Source organism: Misgurnus anguillicaudatus, chromosome 9 (genome assembly GCF_027580225.2).
Source record: "Misgurnus anguillicaudatus chromosome 9, ASM2758022v2, whole genome shotgun sequence".
Taxonomy (NCBI): domain Eukaryota; kingdom Metazoa; phylum Chordata; class Actinopteri; order Cypriniformes; family Cobitidae; genus Misgurnus; species Misgurnus anguillicaudatus.
The window spans coordinates 15,862,091-15,889,574 of record NC_073345.2 but is presented as its reverse complement, the minus strand read 5'-3'; the positions used below and the strand labels follow the sequence as shown (position 1 = coordinate 15,889,574).

The following is a 27,484-nucleotide window of genomic DNA, read 5'->3' as shown; positions in this document are numbered from 1 at the left end:
ACTATGTGCTCCTAACATCACTCTCTTTAAAGTTTCTAACATCAACAGAACATAAGGGTAAATCAATGTGCCCATAGCCTGACAAAAATGTTTATGAGATTTCCTGTTGATGCATGGTAATGGCCTCTATTTAAATGAATGGTATTTGAGACAGATGTTTTGCCGGAGTGCAGCTGCGTTATTGCGGCCCACTGATTCTCCACACCCACACATTACATAGCAGGGGCCAGCAACATCTGGAGAGGCAGAGGAAGAAGGAATGGTCTCATTAACAAGCAATGATCATCTCAAACCAAACCAAACCAAACCAAACCATGCTCTAATGCTTTCAGCATGTATTTACACATGCTATTTATTGTGTAAAATAAGACACACTCCATCATACACACATTTGATTAACATGATACCTTTTTTAACATATAATTAAAAAAATGTTAATGCATAGGCCTTACAAACGAAATTTGTATTATATTAACAGACAGAAATCATATAATTTAGCCTACAAATACCTAGTTTATGTTGTCCTCGGTACAAGAAAAAAAGCTGGACATAAAAGCCTGACCATAACTTAACTGTAGTTTAAAAAAATACTTTGTTTATATTAGTTTTAGTGCGACGATTGAAAATAAACTGGATTTTTCCGCCGTTTCTCAATCAAAAGGCTGCAGCCTGCGGAGGTCGCATATGCAGGGTGCATACGTCATCAAGCCTTGTTTATTTAAATAAACTGACCATTACATTCGCAAGTCATACGCATATTACAACAATTTACTATTAACTAAGAATAACAGTCAACTTTATAATTGTTAATATTCTGAAACAAGACAGTCTTGATGACGTATGCAGCCTAGACACGCGACGTCCGGAGGCTGCAGCCTTCGCACTGAGACACGGCCTTCATCTTCAGTAATATTTACTTCTGAGCCACGAGAGGGCATCATGTGTTTCTATTCGCTCTCGAGAACCGGAAGAACGGAGTTATGTGGGCGGAGTTACTGAGGTCTTTGGCGGAATGAGCTGGCGGGAAAAATAAATACAGCAAAACATTAACTGCAAAAAGCGTTCGCGGTGGGAAATGTTTAAAATAATGAGTTATACTAAATAAAAAAAATAAAAAATTGTTTTGTTGTACATTTTTACGATGGCTCCAGTCAGAATTAAACATATCGTCTCGTTTACATCACAGGTAAGTTAAATAACTGATGTATTATATACTTCTGGTTGTACACCACCATGGGCTTATTACATCTTAGTTAGACATGTAAAATAAATAAATGTTCATTTTAAATCTACGAAACGTATCTAATGAAACGTTAGTATCATTGTTATTATCTATTAAGTATCATGTAATGCAGTCTATATGTAAATGTTGCCATTGTATATAAAGCATCGCTCTTCATATAGACCATTTCAAAAGATGTAAACAACACTGGTCTAGAATATAGAACTGAATCAAAAAGTTAAACAAACATCTTAAAGATGATGATATATGTGAAATAAATAAAAAACAGACACAAACTGAAACAGGAAGCGCTTCCGGACCAGTGTTGTTTACATCTTTTGAAATGGTCTATACAATGCAGTCTGTGTGTAAATATTTGTCCTTTTTATGTAAAGCATTATTCTTCATATAAATGTAAATCAGTCTATATGTTATATAACTTGTCAAATGTAAACCATTGCAGGACATAAAGAATGGGGTGGATAATCTGTGTGACAGCAGTGAAAACAGCAGACCGTGGTTATGCAGTGTGCAGGACCGCAGTGGAGTACTAAGGGTTGAATTACAGATGGAGCGTGCATCTGTTATAGGATTCATTGATGTTGGTGGGTTTAAAGCTCACGTAACACACGCTGTTTCTGCATTTCTGATATTAATCTGGAGTACCTATGGAGTAGTATGACATCCTTTATATCTCTGAAGAGTCTTTAGTTTAATCAGATTTATAAAAAAAGATTAGCTTTACGAATCTTTCCGATAACGTACGAAAAAATGCAGAAGGAGGAGTTATAACACGGGAGGAGCGAGTACGAGTCATACAACACTATACAACACTGTTTTAACTTATGATTCACTACATGTTCGTGTAATTTATATAATATACACGCGCCTATTTCCAACATAAGACAGAAGTCTTACTTACCACGTGTAACTCGTCATGACCCGGTTCTGAAAATCCACCGCATCAAACACACACGCAAAACTCCGCTGCTAATCCGGATAATAAACTATATCCATTGTTTCCATAAGGCTGGATGTCTTCTCCTTACATCCAAAAACACACTTCTTGTTGTGCCATTGTTGACTTTTGAAATTAAACAAGGCTGAGTGGCGTGATAAGCTGTTAGCAAGCTCTAGCGTCTCCCGCTGACTGACGGCTGGGCGGGGTTTTCCGGGGGAAGTTTTCTGGCGGAAGCCCATATAAAGAAGTGATACGTATCGAAAACCCCTGAAACGTCAGTTAGAACCGTAATCGAAAAAAATTAGCCGAAACTTGTACGAACCCTGGCGAAGTGCATTCGGCACAGAAATACTCTGAAACACGCCCAACTGCATTTTTGACACTTTGCCTACGTTTAGCATGAGGAAACAACTCTATAACTGTGTTAATAAGTCAGAATGCTTGAAATACCATTAAACCCCCCCCTTAATAATCTGTCATTATATCTTGTCAGTTTATGTATTTGATATTTCAGTGGATGTATTTGACTTTGAAGTTCATGGTCTTTCTGTTTTTGTTTATAAAGGTAACTGTGGCTCTGCGTTCATTCAGGTGGATGTCGGACGCTCCTCTTGGTCTTTAGACCATCCCTATGTCACACTGCTGCCCACTGCAACACTCATGAGTCCAGCTGACTCAAGGCAGGGCACTGGTCGCCAAACCGTACGCATGTTTAAAAAAGGTAAAAAGGTTTTTACTACAACTTTAGTTTCTGTACTGTGTGCAGATGTACATTAACATTAAACTAGTTAGTTAATGTCTTAAACTCTTCTATGTCCAGCTGATTTTCTCCACCCAGCTGCTGAGGAGAGCTGGGACAGGCTGCGAGTTACCTGCACACAGCCTTTCAACAAACATTCACAGTTTGGTCTGTCGTTTCTGCGCGTCCGCACCAAAGAAGACCAGACTGAAGATACTTCAGACCAACAGGAAGCACCTGCTCCCCAAAACATGGTAAGCATATGTTTGATCATTGATGGTCTCTGATTATAGATTATTGGGTAAGTTGATGTTAAAGGGACACTCCACTTTTTTTGAAAATATAATCAAAGTTTTACTGTTTTGTAATCCATTCAGCTGATCTCCGGGTCTGGCGCTACCACTTTTAGCATAGCTTAGCACAATCCATTGAATCTGATTAGACCATTAGCATCGCGCTAAAAATGACCAAAGTGTTTCAATATTTTTCCTTTTTAAAACTTGACTCTTCTGTAGTTACATCGTGTACTAAGACTGAAGAAAAATTAAAAGTTGGCTAGGAACTATACTCTAATTCTGGCGTAATAATAAAGGACTTTGCGGACGTACCATGGGTGCAGCAGGTGCAATGATATTTAATAGCTGGGGCTATTTTGGGCCCTAATATCATAAATTAGCCTATTTTCAAAAAAGTGGAGTGTATAATCCATAAATATATGTTCCACACTTGTTATAAACAGGGTAACATTTGTTACCTTTGTAAATGTTTCACAGCACACACCTGACAAGATGACTTCTGTCAAAGAGTGGCTGTCCAGCCCAGCTGTTCAAAACACATTTTTCGGACGAATCTCAGGGTGTGTGAGAATTAAGTGTTTCATACCTACCTTATTTCATATATGTTTTAACATTAAGATAGATTGCTAATACTTGTCTTTCTGACAGGGATGCCTCTCCAGATGCCCAAAGGAGTCCTGGGAGTTTGAGTTGGGCAGGGCGCATGGTCATAGCTGCCCGCTCTAATAGACACTCATTATCAACGTCCCCCTCCAGCACCTCATCTAGCACAACACCTCAGAGAGACAACAGCATCAGTACAGGTACCTCACCAGGCAAGTTGCTATTTGACCTCTAAACAAATCAGGTGAAAGAAGATTGTAAGGAAGTGATATAGTATAAAGGTTGGGTGTGTGTCTTTCTTTCAGAATCTAGTCGAGTTAGTACTACCAGTGAAGAAGTGAAGACACCTGAGGAACACAAGAGGAAGTCAAAGGCACGGTAAGATTTGAGACAAAAACTGTTCAAATATAATGAATAGAAGATTTGTGGTCTGCATAGTAGTTTTGATACAAACCACCAAAATAGGATCAAGCAAGTTTTTTTTTTTCTTAAGATAAAGCAAAATTTTTAATTATAGAATCTCTAAATTTTGAAACTTTCAATAAATTTCTAATTTTCACTAAATTATTATGCAGATAATATATTTTTCTAACTAGAAATAATGCAAATTTGTCTATAAAAAATATAGTTTTTTGTTATTTTGACCAATTTAAAAAAAAATAATATTTGGAATTCGGGAAAAATGTTGCCATTAGTTCGCAGAATAAAACATAAAATATATTTTATTTTACCCATACACCTATATTATATATCATATATTATGTACCTATAAATGGTAAATAAATTTTTTTAAATAATTTTGGAGTTTTTTTCCAGAACTGTGTATCATTTCATATAGCATATGTATCTAGCCAGTTTTAGCAGTAACAACATAAACAAACGGTTTCGTGGAACAAACGTAACTTCCTGTAAACTCTGCAAAGAATAACAACAAGGTCATTTTAGAGTAGTTTATGTCTGATAACAAGCAAAATAAACAATAAGTAGATTACCATAGCTAAAGCGTATAAAAACCGACACTGAGCTAACTTTACTTTAAAATGTGTACTATATAATGTATACAATTTTATCTACAGATTGACTGCCTAACCTCCATTCACATAGAGGTGATACATGATCGCCGTTTCCCCTCGTCTTTAGGAAACCAAAACATTTGTTACTTTCAACAAGGTATTTTTTCCAGAGTTCAGTTTAGCCACCAGTCAGACCATTAAATAAACAGTGACCGGAAGTTACGTTTCGCCCAGGGGTGCGTTTCCTAAACAACGACGTAACTCGCTGCTGAACCACCCCACCATAGTACAATGCATAGTTGGAGAAACTAACTACCTTGTCAAGAGTGTTTCCCGAAAACATAGTAACTTTGTCGCACATTCGTCGTTTGAACCATGTTGGTTCAACAACATAGTTGATGATGTCACGTGGGAGGTGAAGTACTAATTAATCTGTTCAAATCAATTTATTGTCAGATTACTGTTGTAAATAACATTTATTGCACTGGACGATGTTATTGAGATTAAGTTCTGTTTTTTTTTTTTTTTAGATATTTAATTAATGCGCAAGTTTCCTCTTACGTCACTCCTGCCAGGGATTCCCCAGGGTCTTAAAGTTCATAGGATTGCGCGCATGCACAGTGCTTTAATTCTATTTACAAAAGATGTAAAATAAAATTTGTATATATTCAGAATGATGGATATAGAATGTACTACATGTTTTTTGCGTATTTTGTTCAAAAGCATGATCAAAGTAAGTCTGCATATTATAATAACAAGGAACTATGATGGTGAAGAACTGTCGTTCAAACCAAACAAGTTTGCGATGCAGCTTGCGAATGTTTGTTTGAACTGTGGTTTCGAGAAACACCAAATTGTTGAACTTTGTCAGTAACAACGAAACTTATGACAGTAGTTGTCTAACGATGCTTTTGGGAAACGCACCCCAGACATGCAACCACGAATATGCATGTGCGTCCGATAAAACAATCTATACTCAAATTTCCTTATTTAATGGGGGTCCTTTAGGCAGTGCCTAGTTAACAATACTAAGGCATTGAAGAGGTCCAGACCTACAGCTTCAACAAATAAAACCATCTCATCAAGTTCAGCCAGAGGTGTCAAAACAGAGAAAAGAGCCTGTAGACCCAATGAGAGACCAGTGGACACACAGGAACCTGCCTCTCCTGCTCCACAGATCTCTACTGACCTCGTATCTCCTGAGACCATGTGTCCTCTTTGTGGAGGTAAATGATTATTTACATGCACATTTGAAAAGGTTTTGGTTTCGCTCGATTACATTGCTTAGCTACTGGACTTTTGTATTATACACATGTAAAGCATTTTTATTTACCTCACATAGTGATGTTCACTGTTTTCTTTATCTGGCTTTTTGTACATGCAGTATCTTTCAGTCCTGATTACCTGCCTCTCCATGCTTCCACCTGCATGGATTCTGATCCAGCTGAGGTTTTGGAAGTCATGGAAACAGGGGCCATGAGCTCACGGCAACTCCCTGTTTTTGGCTCTGGAGCAGATGAGCTTACGGTTCCATGTCCTCTCTGCTCCATCAGATTCCCACCAGACCGCATCCAGCAGCACGCCAGCACCTGTGGCGACACCGTAGAGTCAAGTATTGTGTGGTTGGACTGAATGAAAAGGACTTGTCCTTTTAATACCGCAATATGTAAATATAAAACAGGTTTCAGCTTAGTTTCCAAAGCACTGGACAATATGGACTACCTGTCAGTAAATACTGTATAATGTAATGACTAGTGTGTACCTAAAGAACACATATGTCAAACCTAAACTGTTTTAATCTGAATGCATTTCAATTGTTTTCATAAAGACAGTCTTAAAAATTGGATATGTTTGTACTATGTGTCACAATGACAAAAAAGTTGAATGTATCTGAAGTATCTGGACTAAACATCTGTTGTCACATAATTCACGCTCTTTGTTATGTTAAAACAAAAAACATTGCTTGTATAGAACATGTTCTCATAACTGAAATCTGGAATAATAAAAAATATATGTTTTCATTGTTCCCAAAATAAAGCATGAGTTTATACAAAACACTGAGCGAGTTTACAAAGGTGTTAAATAGAGAAAGTCTGTTGATAAAGGGGGTGGAAAATGTATAGTCCTTAGCGAGCTCACGGGAAGCAACATAGTGTTACAGTTGCGTTTTTAATTGGCTGGTCCTTCGGGAAACGGCACATGTTATTTGGTTTGTTCAGGATGAAATCGTTCAGGCGTGTTTTAGCTGCTCAGTGGTGGAGAACTAGTGGACTCATGCCACTTGTTAAGACTCTTCAGATCAGGATTAGATGTTACTAAACGGCGCTACTGATTGAAGCTGCTGGATATACATTGGATATGTGACAGTCATCCATTGATAGAGATCCACTGTAATTGTTTTTCATATCCGAAGATGGAAAACCTCACGGTAGGAAAAATGTGCAATTATGATACAATATTTTGTAATATTATATGAATTTTTATGATACAATATTTTGTAATATTATATGAATTTTTGAGACAAAATTGTGTATTTTATTAAATTATTGCCTTAATTGAAAAACATCTTGCACCAACACTATCTTAACATATATCAGTGCCTTTGTGTCTCAAGATGCACACCGATATCGTTTTTTGTAAGGTTTGTTTGTAAAAACTACTTGAATGTCAGAATAACTAACGCCTAATCCTGGATTAATCTAAAGCCTGTTCGGGAAACCGCCCCATATAGTATTATATAGTACATATGTGGATGTTTTTTGCTATATTTCCATGTATAGTAGGGTCAAAAGCCAGCATTTTCTTGATATAATTGTTTTCATAATGAATTATGTTATTTGTATGACAATTTGAATTTCTTGAATTTGAAACATGAAAAAAACTGATATTTGAAGTACATGTCAAGTTGGTCATATGGTTAGTGACCTAGATTAGTGCAAAATTGTCCATATTTCCTATTTGTTTTGTAAGTCTCAAAAACCTTTGGATCCCATTATTTTTGTATAGATGTGATGCATGTACAAATAAAGACAATCGTCTCGAAAATGAAATAAAATAGCATTAAGTACAACAGACTATTTTTTTTTTAACAGTAAAAAGTGAAAAGTTGGGTCAATTACTTTAATTGGTAAAACCTAAAAAAAAAATGCAAAATATGTTTGGGAGTGTCATGTCTGTTGCTCATGTTTTTAAAATATGTGTTTGTTGTGTCATGTGAATCATGTGCATCACGTGTTCCGTCAAAATAAGTGCCTGCTGCACACGCATCAAAACCGTTTATGATAAAAGAGACGCTCACGTTCCCAAAATGCACGCAAGACACTCCCTTAACGCATGAGATTATGTGAGTATCTGGCAACACGAGCGTCTGTTTTATCATAAACCCTGTAGACGCATCTACAACAGGCACTTATTTTGACAAGACACGTGATGCACATAGGTTCACTCGATGCGCCAAACACATACTTTGAAATTACGAACCACACACATGACGAGCTACATACATGTTTTGACGAACTTCGCATTGTGCGCCCTCGAAGTCACCGGCCGCCACTGTGTGTTACCATTTGAAGTAATTTTTAAGTTGATCCAACTTTTTACAGTATACTGTAGCTAGATGTTGCTATGCATCAGATTAATTAAAGTTTGGTCTTTGTATAGCCAGAGCAATGGCGCGAGATTGTGAACAAGAAGTTTCGCTTCCCTCCGGAGCTCCTCGGTGCCATCCGCGAGGGGAACATGCACTTGGTCTCATCTCTGTTGAAGACGGGTGATGGCATCATCCGTCAGCTGGATGACACTGAAGACAGGCAATGGAGAGAAGCACTGAACCTGTCCATCAGACTGGGTAATGAGGACACCATGAACACCCTGATCCAAAGCATTAAGTTTGACTTCCGGCAGATCCACGAAGCTCTTCTGGTGGCCGTGGATACCAACCAACCTCGTGTGGTCAAGCGCCTTCTTGACCGATTGGATCAGGAAAAGGGCAATAAGATGGACGTTCGCTCTTTCTCTATGGCTATTTTTGACCACTCCATCGACGATTCACAGTTTGCCCCTGGAGTGACACCACTGACGCTGGCCTGTCAGAAGGATCTGTATGAAATCGTGACCATGCTCAATCAGAAAGGTCACGAAATTCCCTGGCCCCATAAAATGTCATGTGCATGTCTGGAGTGTACGAATGGTCGCCAGTATGACTTACTTAAGTTCTCATTGTCTCGCATTAATACCTACCGAGGCATTGCCAGTCGTGCTTACCTGTCCATCACCGCAGAAGATGCAATGCTCAGTGCCTTCCGACTAAGCCGGGATCTTCGCAAGCTGTCTAAGAAGGAACCTGAATTTAAGGTTGGGTAAAGGAGGGGCCTGCTTTTAATGCTATGTTTTGAAAGGGTTAAACATGATGATGCTGTGTTCTCTTGCTTGTACAATTGTTTTTTTTTTTCTTTTAACCAATGCAGCCTCAGTATCTTGCCCTTGAGGATTTGTGCCAGGAGTTTGCCGTGGAGCTGCTCGGAATGTGCCGGAATCAAAGTGAGGTCACCACTATCCTAAACAACTGTGGCAATCTGGATGAAGACAGTGAGGATGAGCTGGACCAGCAGGCATTTGAGGAGGGCATCCCTAACCTGGCTCGCTTAAGGCTTGCAGTCAACTACAATCAAAAACGGGTAATGTGGGACCCCTAACTTAAACTTTATAGTTGGTTCACTGCTATCAAGAACACTGTACATTTATTCAACAAACCTGGTTGTCTTTTGTAGGGAGGGCTGGACCCTAAACCAAGTTTTAATAACCGGACAGCGCAACGGTCATCACAATGTTTCTTAATCATGTTTCATTTGTATTGCAGTTTGTAGCTCATCCGATCTGCCAGCAGGTGCTCTCCTCCATCTGGTGTGGAAACCTTTCAGGTTGGAGGGGCAGCAGAACAACCTGGAAGCTCCTGGTGTCTTTTGGGATTTTCTTGACCATGCCCATCCTTTGCCTCGTCTACTGGATTGCACCAAAGTCAAAGGTTTTGCCGAATATTCAAATTTGTTGAAGTACTCAGTGTTTCAAATCAAGTGTTTGTTGACCATGTGATGTTTTCTTCACAGTTGGGGAAGATTCTGAAGACTCCCGTGATTAAATTCCTCCTCCATTCTGCCTCGTATATGTGGTTTCTCATCACACTGCTGGGGGAATCCATTGCGATGGAGATATATCGGGAAAACTTTGCCTCTCGTCAGCAGAACATGCTGCACAACTCCTTTCACATGGTCTGGGTGGTTGGTAGGTTGTACTTTTATAAGAACTTATTTCCTTTTGCTGGACGATTATTCTGTAGTTTAATAGTATAGGGAACCAAAATAGCAATGCTGGAACCCTTTTAGCACCTTTATTTTTAAGAGTATGGCAACATAGAAAGGATATAAGTTTGATTTCCATCATAAACTGATATAAACTTTGGGTGCATTGTAAACCTGTAAAACATCTGGCTGAATCGACTGTGCAGGTTTCTTCTGGTTTGAATGTAAGGAGGTTTGGATTGAAGGCCTGAGAAGTTACTTTCTGGACTGGTGGAACTGTCTGGACTGTCTGGTTCTTAGCATGTATCTGGCTTCATTCACTCTGAGAGTGGTCATCATGCTGAAGGGCATCGTCGTGTGTGACTTACCCCAGAATCACGATGAGTGTGTCTACTTCACAGAAGCCTGTGAGTGAAAACACAAACACACGCATATCTAAACATTACTTGACCAGTTAATGTAGCACATGATGCGTCTCCAAAAATCATCTGCGTACCACAGTAACATTGTTTCATACTGTACAGTGCGTGATGGTTGGCATCAGGAGGATCCTCAGTTTATCGCTGAAGTGTTGTTTGCAGTGACTAGCATGTTAAGCTTCACTCGCTTGGCCTACATCTTACCAGCACATGAATCTCTTGGTACACTGCAGATATCTATTGGAAAGATGATTGATGATATGATGAGGTATTTACTATGGTATCCATTGCTTATTATACTCTAAAATATGAAATATTTTGGGTTTATCCATATTTGACCCAAACTTTCCACTTCTCATTACCATGTCTCATTTCTTCCCAGATTTATGTTTATTTTGGTAATCATTGGAACGGCTTTCCTGTGTGGCCTCAACAACATCTATGTCCCTTATGTGATCTCCCCTAACCTTGGAAGGTATAAGCTGCTCGCTGCATATGCAAAATCTGAATGTGTGATGTTCTTTAATCTATGTCTATCCTTTTATCATTTACAGATTAAACGAAACCTTCCGCTATCTCTTCTGGACCATGTTTGGTGTAGCTGATCAAACCTACGTGGATATGCCTGAGTTTGTATTGGCCGAGTTTGTTGGCAGGATCCTTTATGGCATCTACACGTTGCTTATAGTCATTGTACTTCTCAACATGCTCATTGCCATGATCACCAACTCTTTTCAGAAAATTGAGGTAGATAATTTAATATGATCCTGATAAAGAATGCACATGCTCAGTGTTTTATTTACGTTATCCTTCCCTGTAGGATGATGCTGATGTAGAGTGGAAGTTTGCCCGTTCGAAGCTCTATCTGAGCTATTTCAGAGAAGGACTGACTATGCCCGTTCCCTTCAACATTATTCCCTCTCCCAAAGCCGGTTTCTACCTCTTACGGTCAGCAGAGAAAATCTGTGTAGTCCTCATCATAGCTTAAACAGAATTTAAAACATAAAATAGATTTAAAGGAATCCCAATAATATTTTGCTTTTATATATTTAAGAGGAATTTTCAGAAGGATCTGCTGCTGTTGTCTCAACTGTAACTCGGGTCCGGATTATCCTCCAATCGCATCCTTGGTACAAAACTCACATTCATGCTTTCCTGCAGATTGAAAGTTTGCTTATTGATATGTGTTATTTTCTATTATCTTCCTTAAAAGCATCTATTACACTCACCTAAAGGATTATTAGGAACACCATACTAATACTGTGTTTGACCCCCTTTCGCCTTCAGAACTGCCTTAATTCTATGTGGCATTGATTCAACAAGGTGCTGAAAGCATTGTTTAGAAATGTTGGCCCATATTGATAGGATAGCATCTTGCAGTTGATGGAGATTTGTTGGATGCACATTCAGGGCACGAAGCTCCCGTTCCACCACATCACAAAGATGCTCTATTGGGTTGAGATCTGGTGACTGTGGGGGCCATTTTAGTACAGTGAACTCATTGTCATGTTCAAGAAACCAATTTGAAATGATTCGAACTTTGTGACATGGTGCTTTATCCAGCTGGAAGTAGCCATCAGAGGATGGGTACATGGTGGTCTTAAAGGGATGGACATGGTCAGAAACAATGCTCAGGTAGGCTGTAGCATTTAAACGATGCCCAATTGGCACTAAGGGGCCTAAAGTGTGCCAAGAAAACATCCCCCACACCATTACACCACCACCACCAGCCTGCACAGTGGTAACAAGGCATGATGAATCCATGTTCTCATTCTGTTTACGCCAAATTCTGACTCTACCATCTGAATGTCTCAACAGAAATCGAGACTCATCAGACCAAGCAACGTTTTTCCAGTTTTCAACTGTCCAATTTTGTTGAGCTTATGCAAATTGTAGCCTCTTTTTCCTATTTGTAGTGGAGATGAGTGGTACCCGGTGGGGTCTTCTGCTGTTGTAGCCCATCCGCCTCAAGGTTGTGCGTGTTGTGGATTCGCAAATGCTTTGCTGCATACCTCGATTTGAACGAGTGGTTATCTCAGTCAAAGTTGCTCTTCTATCAGCTTGAATCAGTCGGCCTATTCTCCTGTGACCTCTAGCATCAACAAGGCATTTTCGCCCACAGAACTGCCGCATACTGGATGTTTTCCCTTTTCACACCATTCTTTGTAAACCCTAGAAATGTTTGTGCGTGAAAATCCCAGTAACTGAGCAGATTGTGAAATACTCAAACCAAGTATTTTGGCAAACCATGCCACGCTCAAAATTGCTTAAATCACCTTTCTTTCCCATTCTGACATTCAGTTTGGAGTTCAGGAGATTGTCCTGACCAGGACCACACCCCTAAATGCATTGAAGCAACTGCCATGTGATTGGTTGATTAGATAATTGCATTCATGAGAAATTGAACAGGTGTTCCTAATAATCCTTTAGGTGAGGGTATTCAAGTGCAATATTTAATAAACCTATCAATGTGACTCTGTTACTCTGTTTCAAATGCAATACTGCAGGATGACAAGGGCACAGGGGAGGGCCGGGTACCATACAGACAGCAAGTGATCCGGGCTCTGGTTCAACGCTACATCGAATCTGCCAGGAGAGAGTTTGAGGAGACAAAACGCAAAGGTAGGGCAGAAAATGTGATACTATCTTTGTTATCTTTATGTTATGTTTCTGTAGCTCAATTGGTCGGGAGTTAGCAATGCAAAGGTCATGGCTCCGATCCCAATACAAACGGTACTGATAAAAGAAATGTATTGATTGAATGCACTGTAAGTTGCTTTGCCAAAAAATAATGGTATCAATCAACTTTAGCTATATTTGTTGTGACCCTGTCTGTGAAATTTGGTCTAAAGTCAGATAATCTATCATATTAGGAGCATCAAAGTTTCAATTCACCTTGATTTCAATTTTTGACATGATCTTACTCAGTCAATATTAAAGATATCAAGGTTATATTTTCACACAATGCTTACATTATGTAGAATCATTTTATGTAAATAATGATTTTAGCAGGGTTTTCACAGACTGGGTCACATTTAATGGATAATATAGGAAAATATTGGCAATAATATAGTAAACATGATACAGTATCGACAGCCACGATTCTTAAATAACCATGAATGGCTTTTCCATAGACGTTGGTAACCGAATCACAGAGCTGAGCAAAGTGGTTGGTCGTCTACACACGGAAATGAAGCAGATCCACTCGAGCCTGCAAAACTACACAGGCGACACCAAAGCGGACCCATCCGGAGGCTCTTCTTTCCTGGGGAAGTACATTGTTGGAGCCAAAAACAACTTTAGGGACTTCAGCAATGATAGGAAGACTCCTCCTCTGGACACTTCTGCACACAATAAAGATCAAGGGGAAACCAATGAAAACAGAGGAACTATGGACATGCAGGAGTCAGGTGACACCGAGATAGATAAAGAGTCAAATGAAGGGCAGACCAGTGAGGTAGGGGAACACACAGTGAACGTTGATGAGACAAATGGGGATGTGGAGAATGGAAATCATGAAGGTGCCGGAAACAATACAGATAGCGAGCAAACAGAGGATTTAAATGAGACGGTCATAGATATAGAGACCCGTACAGACACAGAGAGTGAGAGAAACAGTGAAGATGAGACAGTGATGACTGAGGAAGCCAGAAATAATATAGAGGAAACAAATGAAGATGTAAATGAAGCAGAGAATGATGGATCTAATGCTGATGTCAGTAAAGAAAGTGCCGAAATAAAGATCGACCTAAACAGAGGAAACTTAGTGAGTTTTATGGCAAAGAGGATAGAAGAAAAGTTAGGAAGAAAAGACATGAAGTTAATTTTCAGTGGAAATCATGTATTGTCTCCAACCGGCAGTGAGATCTCCCAAGACACCGGCTTTGGTTCTCAGGAATTTGACCTCTCGGTGAACAGCCCAGAATGATGGGGATTAGTTTATTTGGTTCAGATTAGTCCGAAACTAAGAATCATTCAACTGCTGACTTGTTTAAAGATACTAAAATGCTTTATGATATAGTCAATGTTTGGATATAAAAGTCGCATTTCAAATTTGTTCAGTGACTCTACTGTCCAAATATTTTTGAGGGTCACTGTATAAATAGTCTGCTTTGAGAGCGGCATTATGATGTGGTATTCTAAGGCAGTGTTTCTCAAACTGGGGGGCTCTGAGATTAAAGGTTTAAAGACATTTGATCAAATACATTAATTTATCATAAATGTTATGCAATAATTAAACCTCAGAAAAATTAGGTTACTAACAAAGATCACTACATTATATAATTTAAAGGAACAGTATGTAGGATTGTGGCCAAAACTGGTACTGCAATCACAAAACTTGTGGCTAAAACTGGTACTGCAATCACACAACTGGTGGCCAATACACAAAATGACAACATAAACATCAGCTGAGGGCTGCAACTCCACTTTTTAAATGACAATTTCCTGGCTGGACCACTGTTGTCAGTGATATAAGTATTGGAAATGAAAATTATTTCTGAATGTCTAGTGACATATCAGGGCCATTTTATGATTAATTGATATAAATTTCTTACATACTGCTCCTTTAAAGTTTTGTTCAATTCAAATTTTAAGTTTTGGAATGTTTTATCCCAAACATTTTCCTTGGGGGGCCATGAAGGGATCCACCGTACACAAGGGGGGCAGCACGCCAAAAACGTTTGAGAACCACTGTTCTAAGGGATGGTTTCCCGGACAGGGTGTAGAAAAAATCCAGTACGAGGCGTTAGGTTTGTTTGTATCTTACAAAAACAATACTTATATGCATTCAGACAAAACAATGGCACTGATATATGTTAAGATGGTGTTTTTAAATTAAGGCAGTTCAATCCTGCATTTTAGTCTGGTACTAAGCCCCATCTCTGGGAAACTGCCCCTACATGTCTTGTTTTGTCCTTTACTGTAGCTCCACAGAGCAGTACTTAATCAACATACTGGAATATTTTGTGTATGGATGTTTTTGAAATACATTAAAGCACTTATCAATCATAAATGTGTTTTGCGTGTAATGTTTTGCGGTATTTTTTTGTGATTTATTGTTTCTACCTAAAATCATCCTACATAATTCTGTTAAAATGTAACCTTGATATCTTTAATATTGACGAGTAAGATAATGTCAAAGTTTGAAATCAATAATTGAAATCAATTGCTCCTAATCGCATAACTTGGATTTCACAGACAGGGTCACATTTTATGCAATAGAAATTAATGTACAGTTTAGAAATAATTCATTTTTACAATTAACAAATGATAATTAAAACAACATAGAGAATTATAGACGTAAACGGTGAGATGGTTACAGGATCCATGCGACTAAAGTAATAGACCCAAGAGAGCATGTGTACAGGTTGCAGCTTGTTCAACACTTGCTGTTTGTGACACAGCTGCTGTTCCCTAAAGCCTTCATAATAATTAATAAACTCATCACCTGCAGACCTTCCCTATACACCTACTGGATCCCCATCTCACCTATTCCATAATGATCAAATACAGATGGTTATAGAGACCAGAGGGTCATTTTATCCATCGCAGTAGTGTTTTGAATACATGGTGTGAACACTATTTTATTATATAGCTTTGCATTTACCAATCCCAGCTAAATAAACCTTTGTGACCTCGCCTTAAAACCCAGCTAGTCATTTTTTTATTTACTGTTTTCTATACAAAACCATCCTACATGTAAAGAACATTATGTGAAAAATGTATATCTTGATATCTTTAAAGGACAAGTTCGGTATTTTACACTTAAAGCCTTGTTTTTCAGATTGTTTATGATGAAATAGAACGGTTTTGACTGAAATTTGGACATATGATGCTGGCCCGAGAATTTTCGGGTGTTTGTTGTATCACCTCCCACCTATATAATGGCTGTATAGGTGCACTGGAACAATACTTCCTAAAATGTATTAAACTTTCGTTTACAAAGACGTGAAACTCACCGAGTGGTCAGGGGTGTTCACTGATATGCTCACACAAAAATCGCTTTCCAACAGGTTTTATCGTAGTTTTTGTCCAACTCCACTGACTTGTATTAGATCTGCTGTGAGGTACGGTATTACTTCGCGCCGGGAACTTTGTTTGTATTCTTGCAATTGTCAAAGGTGGATTATCGCCACCACCTGGGCTGGAGTGTCTATTATTCAAGCTCTCAACAAAAGAATATACGGGTGTGAGGCGTTTGGAAAAATAGGTCACAACTTTACAACGGATGCTAAAACACCTGTTGGAAAGCATCTTGCAGTGATTTTTGTGTGAGCATATCAGTGAACACCCCTGACCACTCGGTGAGTTTCACGTCTTTGTAAATGAAAGTTTAATGCATTTTAGGAAGGATTGTTCCAGTGCACCTATAAACCCATTGTAGGGGTGGGAAGTGATACAACAAACACCCGAAAATTCTCGGGGGAGCATCATGCGTCCAAATTTCAGTCAAAACCTTTCTATTTCATCATAAACAATCTGAAAACAGTGCTTTAAGTGTAAAATACCGAACTTGTTCTTTAATGTTGATGGAGTAAGATCATGTCAAAGATTTAATTTAATGTAAAATTAATGAAAATCAAACTTTGATGCTCCTCTTAAGCTTGGATTATTTTTGTTTTTACACCTGGGTTGCAATAGAACTTATGTTTACCCCAACATAAAATTTGCATATAAACACCACACCGACTGATTCAATTTTTTATTGTAAACATGTTTACAAAATAATGTAACCTTCCATAAAGCATTAGCCCTTGAAGCCTATTGTTTACAGTAGTATATATTACAAGTGTTGAGTCGTGAGTAGCGAAAAGTTCTCCCAAGACAGATTGTATATGGCCTTCAACACCTCTTTCCTTAAAAACTCAACAAAATGATCTTTTCAAAAAGTGTTTATTCAGAGGTCTCATGGAATACTGATGGAAAATTACATTAATATCATTTATGAGTATTATAATTATTTTATCAATGCCAGTTTTAAAAAATAGCAATACTATACAAGACGCAAAATATTATCAACTCAATACAAAAAAGCTGGATTAAGAGCCACACATCAGACACTCATCGCGGTTCTCTAATGAACACACCATGGCAGCCTTGTTGCGTTCTTTTGTTTCCTCGTCTTCGGTTGTGTTTTTCGGCGTGTCTTTTAATTTCTCTTTGTTCAGAGTGAACTGGATGGGGTTGGCAGCCGGCTTAGTCCTCAGGTAATACATTCCAGTTTTAAGACCCTGTGAAGATATATTTGCATTAGTCATTACAGCAAACACACTATTTAGCCTAGTTCAACCTTTTAAAGTGATACTCAAGCCAAATATCAAAATTACCCTGATGTAAATGTTCTTGCTTTTATAAATGGAGGGATCTTAACTTCTAACTCTAAAGCGCAAAAAAGTGCATTCATCCTTCACGTCCTTTGTTTGCGGGTAATCAATGCGATATTGTAAGAAAAATATCCGTATTTTAAACTTTATAAACTAACTTCCGGTAATGACGCCATCTTGGACTTACTTGCACAACAATCCTATGCCAACCAATCCTTACTACACTAAAACTCTCGTGTGAATTGAAGGAGTCCAAGATGGCGTCATTACCGGAAGCTAGTTATTACAGTTTATAAAGTTCGAAATTAATATTTTTTTTAAACAAAAATCACATTGATAACCTGCAGAAGATTTTCACTTTTTGGTGTTTAAACTCAGAAGTTGTTCCCTTATTCCGGTTTTCTACCGTTATAAGTTTGGAAAAGCAAGGATATTTACTAAAATTACTCTAAATGTGCTCTCTGAAAAATGGACGTGTATCTTGTAGTGGTGGGCAACAATTAATCGTGACTAATCACATACAAAATAATGTGTGTGTGTGTGTGTACACAATACGTTTCACAAATACATTACAGATTTTTTTGTTATACATCAATGATTTTAATTTATATATAATATTTGAAATAAATAAATAAATAAATATATACCACACACACACACACATAAATGTTTCTTAAATAAATACATAAATGTGTGTATTTATATATACATAATTACACAAAGCACACACTCAAATATTATGCAAAAACTAACTTTTATTTTGTATGAGATTAATCGTTGCCCACCTCGGATTACTAAAGGGTGAGTACGTCATGGGGTAATTTTGATATTTGACTTGAGTATTGCTTTAATTCCTGGTTCATTAAGTTTCAGTCTTACCTGTTTCCAGCCATAAAAGTGCATGCTGGTCAGCTTGCCATAGTTGGGTTCAGCAATGTGGATATTGAGGGACTGGCTTTGATCAATAAAAGCACCTCGGTCTGCTGCCATCTTTAGAATTGTCTTTTGTGAGATCTCCCATACGGTCTTGTACAGCTGCTTCAGGTCATCTGGTATTGTGGGAATATCCTTTAAAAGGAAAGACATTTTGAAATGATCACAAAAAGACTGGTTTTATAAAAGAAATTGAACATTTAATTTTAGCTAGGTTATAAAGAGAAAGTTCACCCAAAAATGTAATTTATACAGGTTTGTAACAACTTGAATTGTCAATTTTGGGTAAACTATTCCTTTAAATTACATGAATTAAGCATTAAACTCTATCTGAAAAGATTTTTAATATTTACAGAAACAAGGCTCATTCAACCTTCAAACACATTTAAAATCAGACAGCCAACAAAAAAAGGGTTTATGGAGGTGACCAAGTAATAAGGGGATTTTTAGGTCCTGTCTAATGTGTTATCTATATGAAATGAGAGCAACTCCTGGTGAAATCATTACCATTTGAATCAATAATCTTCAATAAAACAGAAAACTAAACTTACCTGGATGGATCCGTTCTGAGCGATGAGCTGGTTTTTCATTTCTTCATTCCAAAGGCCTCGTTCGGTGAGATCTTTGAGAAGATGTGGGTTCACAATCTGAAAGGCAAAGAAAAAACCTATTGGTCAAGCATGAACCAACACTGTGAACACAAATATCCATTGCAACTTTTAACTCACCTGAAACTCTCCGGACAAAACTCGACGAGTGTAAATGTTGCTTGTGTAGGGCTCGATTGACTCATTGTTGCCCAGGATCTGAGCTGTGGAGGCAGTGGGCATTGGAGCCAGAAGCAGGCTGTTGCGAACTCCATGTCTAATAAGAAGGTAAAGGCGATTAGAATGAAAAAATAAAGTTTTTCGTGAAGTCTTTGGATGTAGTTACTTACTTGGCGATTTTCTCTTTGAGTGCCTTCCAGTCCCACAGGTCTGTAGGCGTCACATCCCACATATCATACTGAAGAATCTGGAAAATCATAGCAGGAGTGATTAGAAAAATCCCACATTCTCTAACAGAGGGAGACACAACACATCTTAATTTTACTTACACCCTTGCTAACAGGACACCCAGGGTACGTCTCATACGGGCCAAATTCTTCAGCCAGCTCACAGCTGGACTCCAGGGCGGCGTAGTAGATGGTCTCAAAGATTTGTTTGTTAAGTAGCTGAGCCTCTTGGCTCTCAAATGGGAAACGCATAAGGATGAAAGCATCAGCCAGACCCTGCACACCAATACCGATGGGCCTGTGGCGCTTGTTTGAGTTTTCAGCCTCTTTTTAAGATAGAGATCATCAGCATATGAAGCAATTACAACGACGATTGTTAAGGCCGTATACCATACCTCTTGCACTGGGTAGTAGTTGATGTCGATGATTTTATTCAAGTTCTTCACAATGACCTTCGTAACAGAGGCTAACTTCTGGAAATCGAAGGTTCGCTCTGAGGTGACGTACATGTTAAGAGCGATGGATGCCAGGTTGCAAACAGCCACCTAGAACAACACAAAAGTTTGATAATTTACAAATGCTACTTTTAAACCAAGTAAGTAGCATTTATGCATAACCCACAATGCTTTGCCTACCTCATCTTTACTGGTGTACTCCACAATTTCTGTGCACAGGTTACTGCATTTGATGGTGCCCAGGTTCTGCTGGTTGCTCTTGCGGTTGCAAGCGTCCTTGTAAAGCATGTAAGGTGTACCGGTCTCGGTCTGAGACTCGATGATAGCGTACCACAGCTGCTGAGCTTTTATCACACGCTTAGCTTTGCCCTCCTGCTCATACCTGTAACGAATCATCAAATGTATTTACCTTCAGACAAATGTTATATTATAGTGATAATATCACATGGCACTCTTTTTATACCTTGTGTACAGCTTCTCAAACTCTTCACCCCAGCACTCATTCAGCCCGGGACAGTCACTGGGACACATCAGAGACCATTCCTATTGAATGATTAACATGTGAGGTTAAAAATAAAGCATGCCGAGTCATGAAAATATGCATGTTAAAACATGTGTAATATACTCACTGCATTGGTCTCCACTCGCTTCATGAAGAGATCGGGTATCCAAAGGCCGTAAAAGAGATCTCTAGCTCTCTGTTCTTCTTTCCCAGTGTTCTTCTTGAGCTCCAAAAAGTCAAAAACATCAAAGTGCCATGGCTCCAGGTACATAGCAAAAGCTCCTGGTCTCTAAATAAGGAAATGTATATTTATCGTTAAAGCCACCATACTATCTTTAACTGGAATTCAATGTAAAATATATATATATCTCACCTTATTGCCTCCTTGATCCACATAGCGTGCCGTGTTGTTGTAGACACGGAGCATAGGAACCAGGCCATTTGAGTTACCATTCGTCTGTTGACGAATAAAAATTGTGAACACAACTGCTTAGTAAAGTAGTTTAAAGCAACATTAATGAAGAGAATACTCACCCCGGCAATGTAGCTGCCTGTGGCTCTTATGCAGCTTACTGCCACCCCAATACCTCCAGCAGATTTGGAAATGAGGGCGCACTGCTTTAACGTGTCATAGATCCCCTCAATACTGTCATCTTTCATAGCAAGCAGGAAGCAACTAGACATGATAATAAAGCAACCTTGTGTTATGCTTCATAACAAAAGTCCTTAACATTTTTTAAAGATGCTTGCTAAACTGCCCCCTTGTGTCTGATGACTGTATGTTTTATGGTGCTTACCTGGAGAGCTGTGGTCGGTTGGTGCCAGCGTTGAAGAGTGTAGGAGATGCATGAGTGAACCATTTCTCAGACAGCAGGTTGTAGGTTTCGATGGCTGCCGCAATGTCCTCTTTATGAATCCCCACAGAAACTCTCATCAACATGTGCTGGGGTCTCTCAGCAACTAGAAAAAGATGAGACGAGACTTAGTCTTCCCTCAATTAGCCTTTCGCCGAGCCCCGCCCCCCTTAGTTACTGTTGCTACTTCCGACAAACAAATGACCAGCGTGACAGATTGCCATGACGGAAAGCGATATACCCGTGTGTGTCAGTGACATTTTTTGGAGCAATACCGCCGCGATTTCCTCCAGATCGAGGCAAACGGGGTTACAGTATGCAGTGGAGGGATATATTCAAAATATAAAAATATGCAATGAAGGAGACACGACTACTATCGAGGCTAATGCTTACCGGTCTCACGTAAGAAATGAGAAACCACATGATCTGTTACTCAAATGCAACCAGCACAGCCTTGTGGACCAGTCATGCTCTTGCACTGCCGAGTAAGTTATCTTTCATATGGTATCTATTAATGTCTATTGCGAGTAGCTATTTTGTTAAAATACAAGGGTATGTTGGCTAGCTAAACCTACATGCGGTTTCAAAGCCAACTTACATTTCTCTGTCTGTTGTTTTGAGGATAGCCGTTTTGAGAATCATAATGTTTTATTTATGCTGATAAATTTCACAAATAGGAAATTGTTTTGTCTTAAAAGTTTCAGGACAGATAATATAATAAATAAAACGTATAATATAATAAAGTTGCACAGCATTTACGGGATTGGGAAACTCAGGGGTAGGTTTTCCGTTCATAAAATGCTACATGAAAGATAAAAACTAATTATTTAAAGTTGATTGTTCAGGGCGCTATGTTCGACTTTGTCGTAAACTGACGAAAAATAAAGTTGGGGAGCTGAAAGTCCCAACACAACAGCAGCTAATGTAGCTAGCGTAAGCTAACATGTTAACTAATGTTGGCAAAATAACTCATTAAATTTACCATAGAGAGTAGGTTAACATTCTGGCAATTATATTCATGGTAATCATAACTTTGGTCCAATTTGTGTTCTTGCCTCTAGTTAGTAGATGTAGACCACACTGTTACTAGTTAGCTGTAAGCCTTACCTTTGTGCAGACGTATTTATGCTTCATAAATGTTCGACACATTTAACTGAATGGGGCAGTCCACAATGTTTTATCCATTAAAAGGGCAGTCCACACTGTTTTATCCATAGTATGCACCGCTCACAAACGCTGCGGGCGTGAATGGTTGTCGGAGGTGCTCGCATAGTAACGGTTGCTGTGATGTGTGATTGGACAATGGCCGTTTTGTGGGAGGGGCCGGCGAAAGGTCAATTAGGTCTTTATGTAGTTAAACGCTCTTGTTTAATGCTTTAATTTTTTGCCTTCTGTTTCACCACTTGCATACACATATTTATGCAGTTTCAGATTAAATCCCTTACCCTTTCCATTGATCTTCAGCAGGTATGAGCGCTCCAATGTCTTTAAAAAAAAATCATAACATTCTCAGTATAAAGGTCCATAGTCAAGTCAAAGATCATTCATTTTTAGATCAAGTTTTAAATTATAAAATAATACGAAACAAAAGCATTTCTACATGTTGTGTCAGACTTTTTAAACATTCGATTTCATAGCTACCTTAAAGCCGAAGAAGTTGTAGGAAAAATCTCGGTCAAAAATTATAGCTGAATTGAGGCGCTGTGGGGAAAAAAAGCAGAAATTACATTCACAAAGAAAACACAGACAACAAACATGAATTAAATTAATAAATAACAGAAACCCAACTAAAGTATTTTTTTGCTATTGAAATTTGTGCATAAAATCTTCCTACATAATGCAAAAAACACTCGGCGCAGTAACACCCTCCCTCTCCCATTATGAGAGTGAGAAGGGGAGCGGACTTTTCAGGCGAGTCGAAGTACTCCCAAAAGTGCTATTACGCCATAAAATATAGTTCCTCTTTTAAATCCGCTTAGAAAAGCGCTACGTTTTATTTTGTACCACCAAACTTGCTCGTATAACTACTCGTCTTGAATAGGAAAAACGTTGATGTGTTTGGTCACTTTATCTCTAAATGGTACCATTGAATGAATGGAGCTAAGCTAAATGCTATCGAAGCGTCGCAGCGCGCTCCAGCCCTTACGTGCACGCACACAGATGATAGAGGGATGTGTCAACAATTCTTAGTTAAGGTAATAACATATTTTAATATTGAAAATGAGTAGACTATTCCTTTAATGCCTAATGTAAAGGTAATGTAATGAGATGTCTAAACGTCAATCACTTGATCTAGGCCTACTGATGGTGAAGTCATATTAAAAGGTCTTCATTATCGCATTTAATTCTTTTTACCAATAAGTGTTACTCCGGTGGACACGGTGTCCGGTGGCTTTCCCCACTGACACAAAAACCTCCCAAAAAGAAAATGCAAAGCAAAACATAACTCTACTGATAATATGATCATGGATTTTTTTAGCTCTGTTGCTTCGGTGACAAACTGCTCTAAAATTATTTGTAGGCAAGCCCTGCAGAAAGCCCTTTTTCTGTGTATTATTTCACAGACAGGTTCTTATATATACACTTACATCCTTGTTGGCCAGGACAATGTCTAGGGTTTCCTTCGAAATCATAGGTGAGTGGCGGTTGTTTAAGGGATTCACATAGTTATACAGGTCCTCCATAACCTCTATAATTAGAAAATGATAGTGATTAACAGTTTATGATTGAAAACAGTTTATGATTGATGAGCCTAAACCTTAACACTAGGCCCAAAACTCGTACAGTGCAACTCACCACTGAAGACTTTCTTAGTTTCTTTGTGCAAGTTGGAGACGGCGATGCGAGCAGCCAGGATGGCATAATCCGGATGTTTGGTGGTGAGGGTAGCGGCGATCTCAGCAGCCAGGGTGTCAAGCTCTACTGTATTGACACCGCTGTAAAGCCCCTGAATCACCTTCATAGTGATGTGTGTCTAAAAAGAAAATAATCTGATTTACAATTGACAATACACAGCGGCAAATACCTGGACAGACAGAGGCAAAGATTTATGCACCAGGAAATAACCGTAACTATGACAACGCTCATCTATTGTACATTTGTTTAAGCTTCAATAGTAGTACTGTAGGTTTATAAACATTGCTTTGTGGTCAAGTAGAGTGACCTATAAAGGGTGGAGAAAATGACAAGGGTGTTGGTTAAGCAGTGGTTGGGATGTATGGTTTGACCTGTAATTAAATAGCTACTCATTGATAAATTGCAAAAACATCACAAGTGTAAGATTTTCATGCTAATTTCTCAAGTTTTCAACTTACGGGGTCAACAAAGTCAGAGTTGAGTCCATAGCAAAGTTTCTGGATTCGTGATGTAATTTTATCAAACATGACACGCTCCTGGCGCCCATCTGAGGAAAAAAAACAGTAATAACAACAATTCATATCATGAAAATTAAGCATATACAGTGATGAATGCATTAGCATAGTAACCTGTTTAATCCATTGGAAATTTAAATTTGCATATAATATACTACACAGATTAGTTGAGCATAAATTGTTTGTTCGTAACATGAAGTCGTAGAATAATATTTGGTATCAATATTTTGTTTCCAGTCGGATATGAACTAGTTAATCCAGCGCTTGGCGCCAACTACCAGCTAACAAAGACAACAGCTAGTCAACAGTTAGTTAACGTGACTTCCAAGGAATATCTGTTAGCAAAATAATATAACGTTACAACTATTAAATATGAAACATTGACCACTATTTTAGGTTAATTAAATATCCACTGCACTTTATTAATTGCCAATATTCTGCACTATGTAACTTAGACAAATAAATGTAACGTTAACTGTCAATATTACGGACTGTCCAGCATTCATGGTCATAAAAACACAGATTCGATAAGCAGTAAATAGAGTTAAGTTATATACATCTGAATATTAACTTATATCTTAAACACAACGCCTGACAATTTTGCTAAAAAACAGTAAACAATCGAATAACGAGTAGCATGCTACCTCGTTTGATCACATGCATGGTTGAAGTCTTCTAGTTGACAGTTCAGCCCAAGCGTACAATCGAAAAAATCAAGAAGTGTTTTTATGTTGGGATGAAGTGCTGCTCGCTGCTCCGTCCTTCAACTGCTGCTATGCCAGGCTGTTGTTGTAAAATATTAAGCGCGCGACTGGAACCCGCCAAGAACGATTTGCGGAACCGGAAGAAGAATCTTAACCAATAAGCTCTCGCTCCTTCTTCTACGTCACACTTGCAGAGCGGAAAGAGAACCCGCAATGAGGGCATTCGGAACCACAACGGGGACATTATTTTATTAATAAATGCTTTATTAAATATTGTACATAACATCAAGTTATATTAAACCTCAAATAATATTTTATAATGTATAATTATCGGCTAGATCAGAATGTACAAGGGATACTTATTAAACAAAAAAATTACATAAATAATGATTTAAAAAGAATAATAACTAGACAGGTACATTTTCTGAAAAAATGTGAAGTGGTGCATACCGTGGCAAATTTCGGGGAACAATATTATCCAAGAATGATTTATTCTAGTGCTAGGGTACTGTATTTGGTTGCTAGGTGGGCCTGCATGATTATTAAATATTAATAAACGGCCGGTGCGTGAGTCCAAAGCGACATGTGTAGCCGAACGAACGGATGCAATAGCAAGTAGGGCTAAATCCGAATAACCAGACATCTAAACAAATTATGATAATATTAAAATGATAATAAATTGAAGCAACAATAAACATATTTTATTTAATTGGATTCAGATGAATTGCATGGATTGATAACTAAAATGAATGAATGTATAAATCCATATCTTATTATCCTGTGAAAGGAAAGACTGAAACGAGCGAGAATCCTTCAGTGGTTCCTACCTTACAGGAGAAAATTGGCATTCACTAGTGATTATACTCAGAGTCAAGAGTAAAACAGTCCAACCACCATGTCTCTATGATGTTCTGATGCAGAGATATTAGGCTTTGTTTATTCCGTTGCTAGGGTAGTGTATTTGGTTGCTAGGGAGAAAATTGGCATTCACTAGTGATTATACTCAGAGTCATGTGTAAAACAGTCCAACCACCATGTCTCTACGATGTTTTGATGCAGAGATATAAGGCTTTGTTTATTCCTTTTCAATAGGGTACTTTATTTGGTTGCTTGGGAGTGGCCAGTAATAATTCTTCATAGGATATAAACCAACCCCCATGTCGCCATGACATTCAGATTTTAAGATATAACTCTTTCAATTTTGTGTTGCTAGGGTGCTCATACTTGGTTGCTATGCCCGTGGCTTAATCGTCTGTAAGATCCTGAGAGACTGATTGGATGCCTGAGTGAAATGAGCCCACCCTCATGTCTCTATTACACTGTGGTGCGAAGATATCCATATGGGCATTTTATAATGACAGTCTATGGCAGGGACGACCAACCCTGTTTCTGGAGATCTACCCTCCTGCTCCAGGAACAGGTTTGGTCACCACTGGTCTATGGGATAGGTTGCTAGAGTGCCCAAAATGATTGCTAAGGCTTAATAGCTCCTGGATGATCATGAGAGACTGATTGGATGCCTGAGTAAAATTAGTCCACCCCCTTGTCTCTACGATACTGTTAAACAAAGATATCCCATTTGAAACATTTTTATTCCCTTATGGGTATGTTCCCTGCCCCATTATAAGTCAATGGGAAATTTTGGGTGCCTCTTAAAGCCCAGGGGTACAATGTACACCCCAATGTGATGTATGTTCTTACAGAGTCTGCCACCCTCTTCAAATGTTGTAACCCACAAATCCTCGAGTGGAGCTATGACCTGTCAAAGTTCAGCGCAATGTTAAGTCAATAGGATT

General features: G+C 38.5%; 3 protein-coding genes across 4 annotated transcripts; 2 read left to right on the top strand and 1 right to left on the bottom strand.

Annotated features, from left to right (window-relative positions):
- Window positions 1-960: 960 nt before the first annotated feature.
- Window positions 961-6,891, top strand: xndc1 (xrcc1 N-terminal domain containing 1). Of its 2 annotated transcripts, none has more exons than XM_055180796.2 (9): window positions 961-1,186; window positions 1,686-1,827; window positions 2,749-2,904; window positions 3,004-3,176; window positions 3,696-3,778; window positions 3,867-4,021; window positions 4,127-4,199; window positions 5,843-6,060; window positions 6,219-6,891. In XM_055180796.2, exons 1-9 carry the CDS (start codon window positions 1,142-1,144, stop codon window positions 6,464-6,466), a joined length of 1,293 nt encoding a protein of 430 aa, XP_055036771.2. In that variant the 5' UTR covers window positions 961-1,141; the 3' UTR covers window positions 6,467-6,891. The 2 variants fall into 2 exon arrangements, with proteins under 2 accessions (XP_055036771.2, XP_055036770.2); XM_055180795.2 differs by having other exon boundaries at window positions 3,867-4,033.
- A 1,608-nt stretch (window positions 6,892-8,499) lies between these two features.
- Window positions 8,500-15,578, top strand: trpc2b (transient receptor potential cation channel subfamily C member 2b). The gene is made up of 12 exons (XM_055180794.2): window positions 8,500-9,187; window positions 9,301-9,510; window positions 9,693-9,857; window positions 9,940-10,114; window positions 10,338-10,538; window positions 10,656-10,818; window positions 10,933-11,025; window positions 11,105-11,297; window positions 11,371-11,498; window positions 11,605-11,680; window positions 13,058-13,172; window positions 13,685-15,578. Exons 1-12 carry the CDS (start codon window positions 8,573-8,575, stop codon window positions 14,476-14,478), a joined length of 2,928 nt encoding a protein of 975 aa, XP_055036769.2. The 5' UTR covers window positions 8,500-8,572; the 3' UTR covers window positions 14,479-15,578.
- A 1,850-nt stretch (window positions 15,579-17,428) lies between these two features.
- On the bottom strand, window positions 17,429-25,828 carry rrm1 (ribonucleotide reductase M1 polypeptide). The gene is made up of 19 exons (XM_055179338.2): window positions 25,629-25,828; window positions 24,928-25,016; window positions 24,410-24,587; window positions 24,202-24,302; window positions 23,255-23,314; window positions 23,059-23,098; window positions 21,557-21,719; window positions 21,294-21,435; window positions 21,133-21,216; window positions 20,887-21,048; window positions 20,721-20,800; window positions 20,438-20,639; window positions 20,198-20,347; window positions 19,905-20,126; window positions 19,746-19,822; window positions 19,537-19,672; window positions 19,360-19,455; window positions 18,755-18,943; window positions 17,429-17,782 (listed from the first exon to the last, which is right to left on the bottom strand). Exons 1-19 carry the CDS (start codon window positions 25,645-25,647, stop codon window positions 17,591-17,593), a joined length of 2,382 nt encoding a protein of 793 aa, XP_055035313.2. The 5' UTR covers window positions 25,648-25,828; the 3' UTR covers window positions 17,429-17,590.
- Between the last annotated feature and the right edge of the window lie 1,656 nt (window positions 25,829-27,484).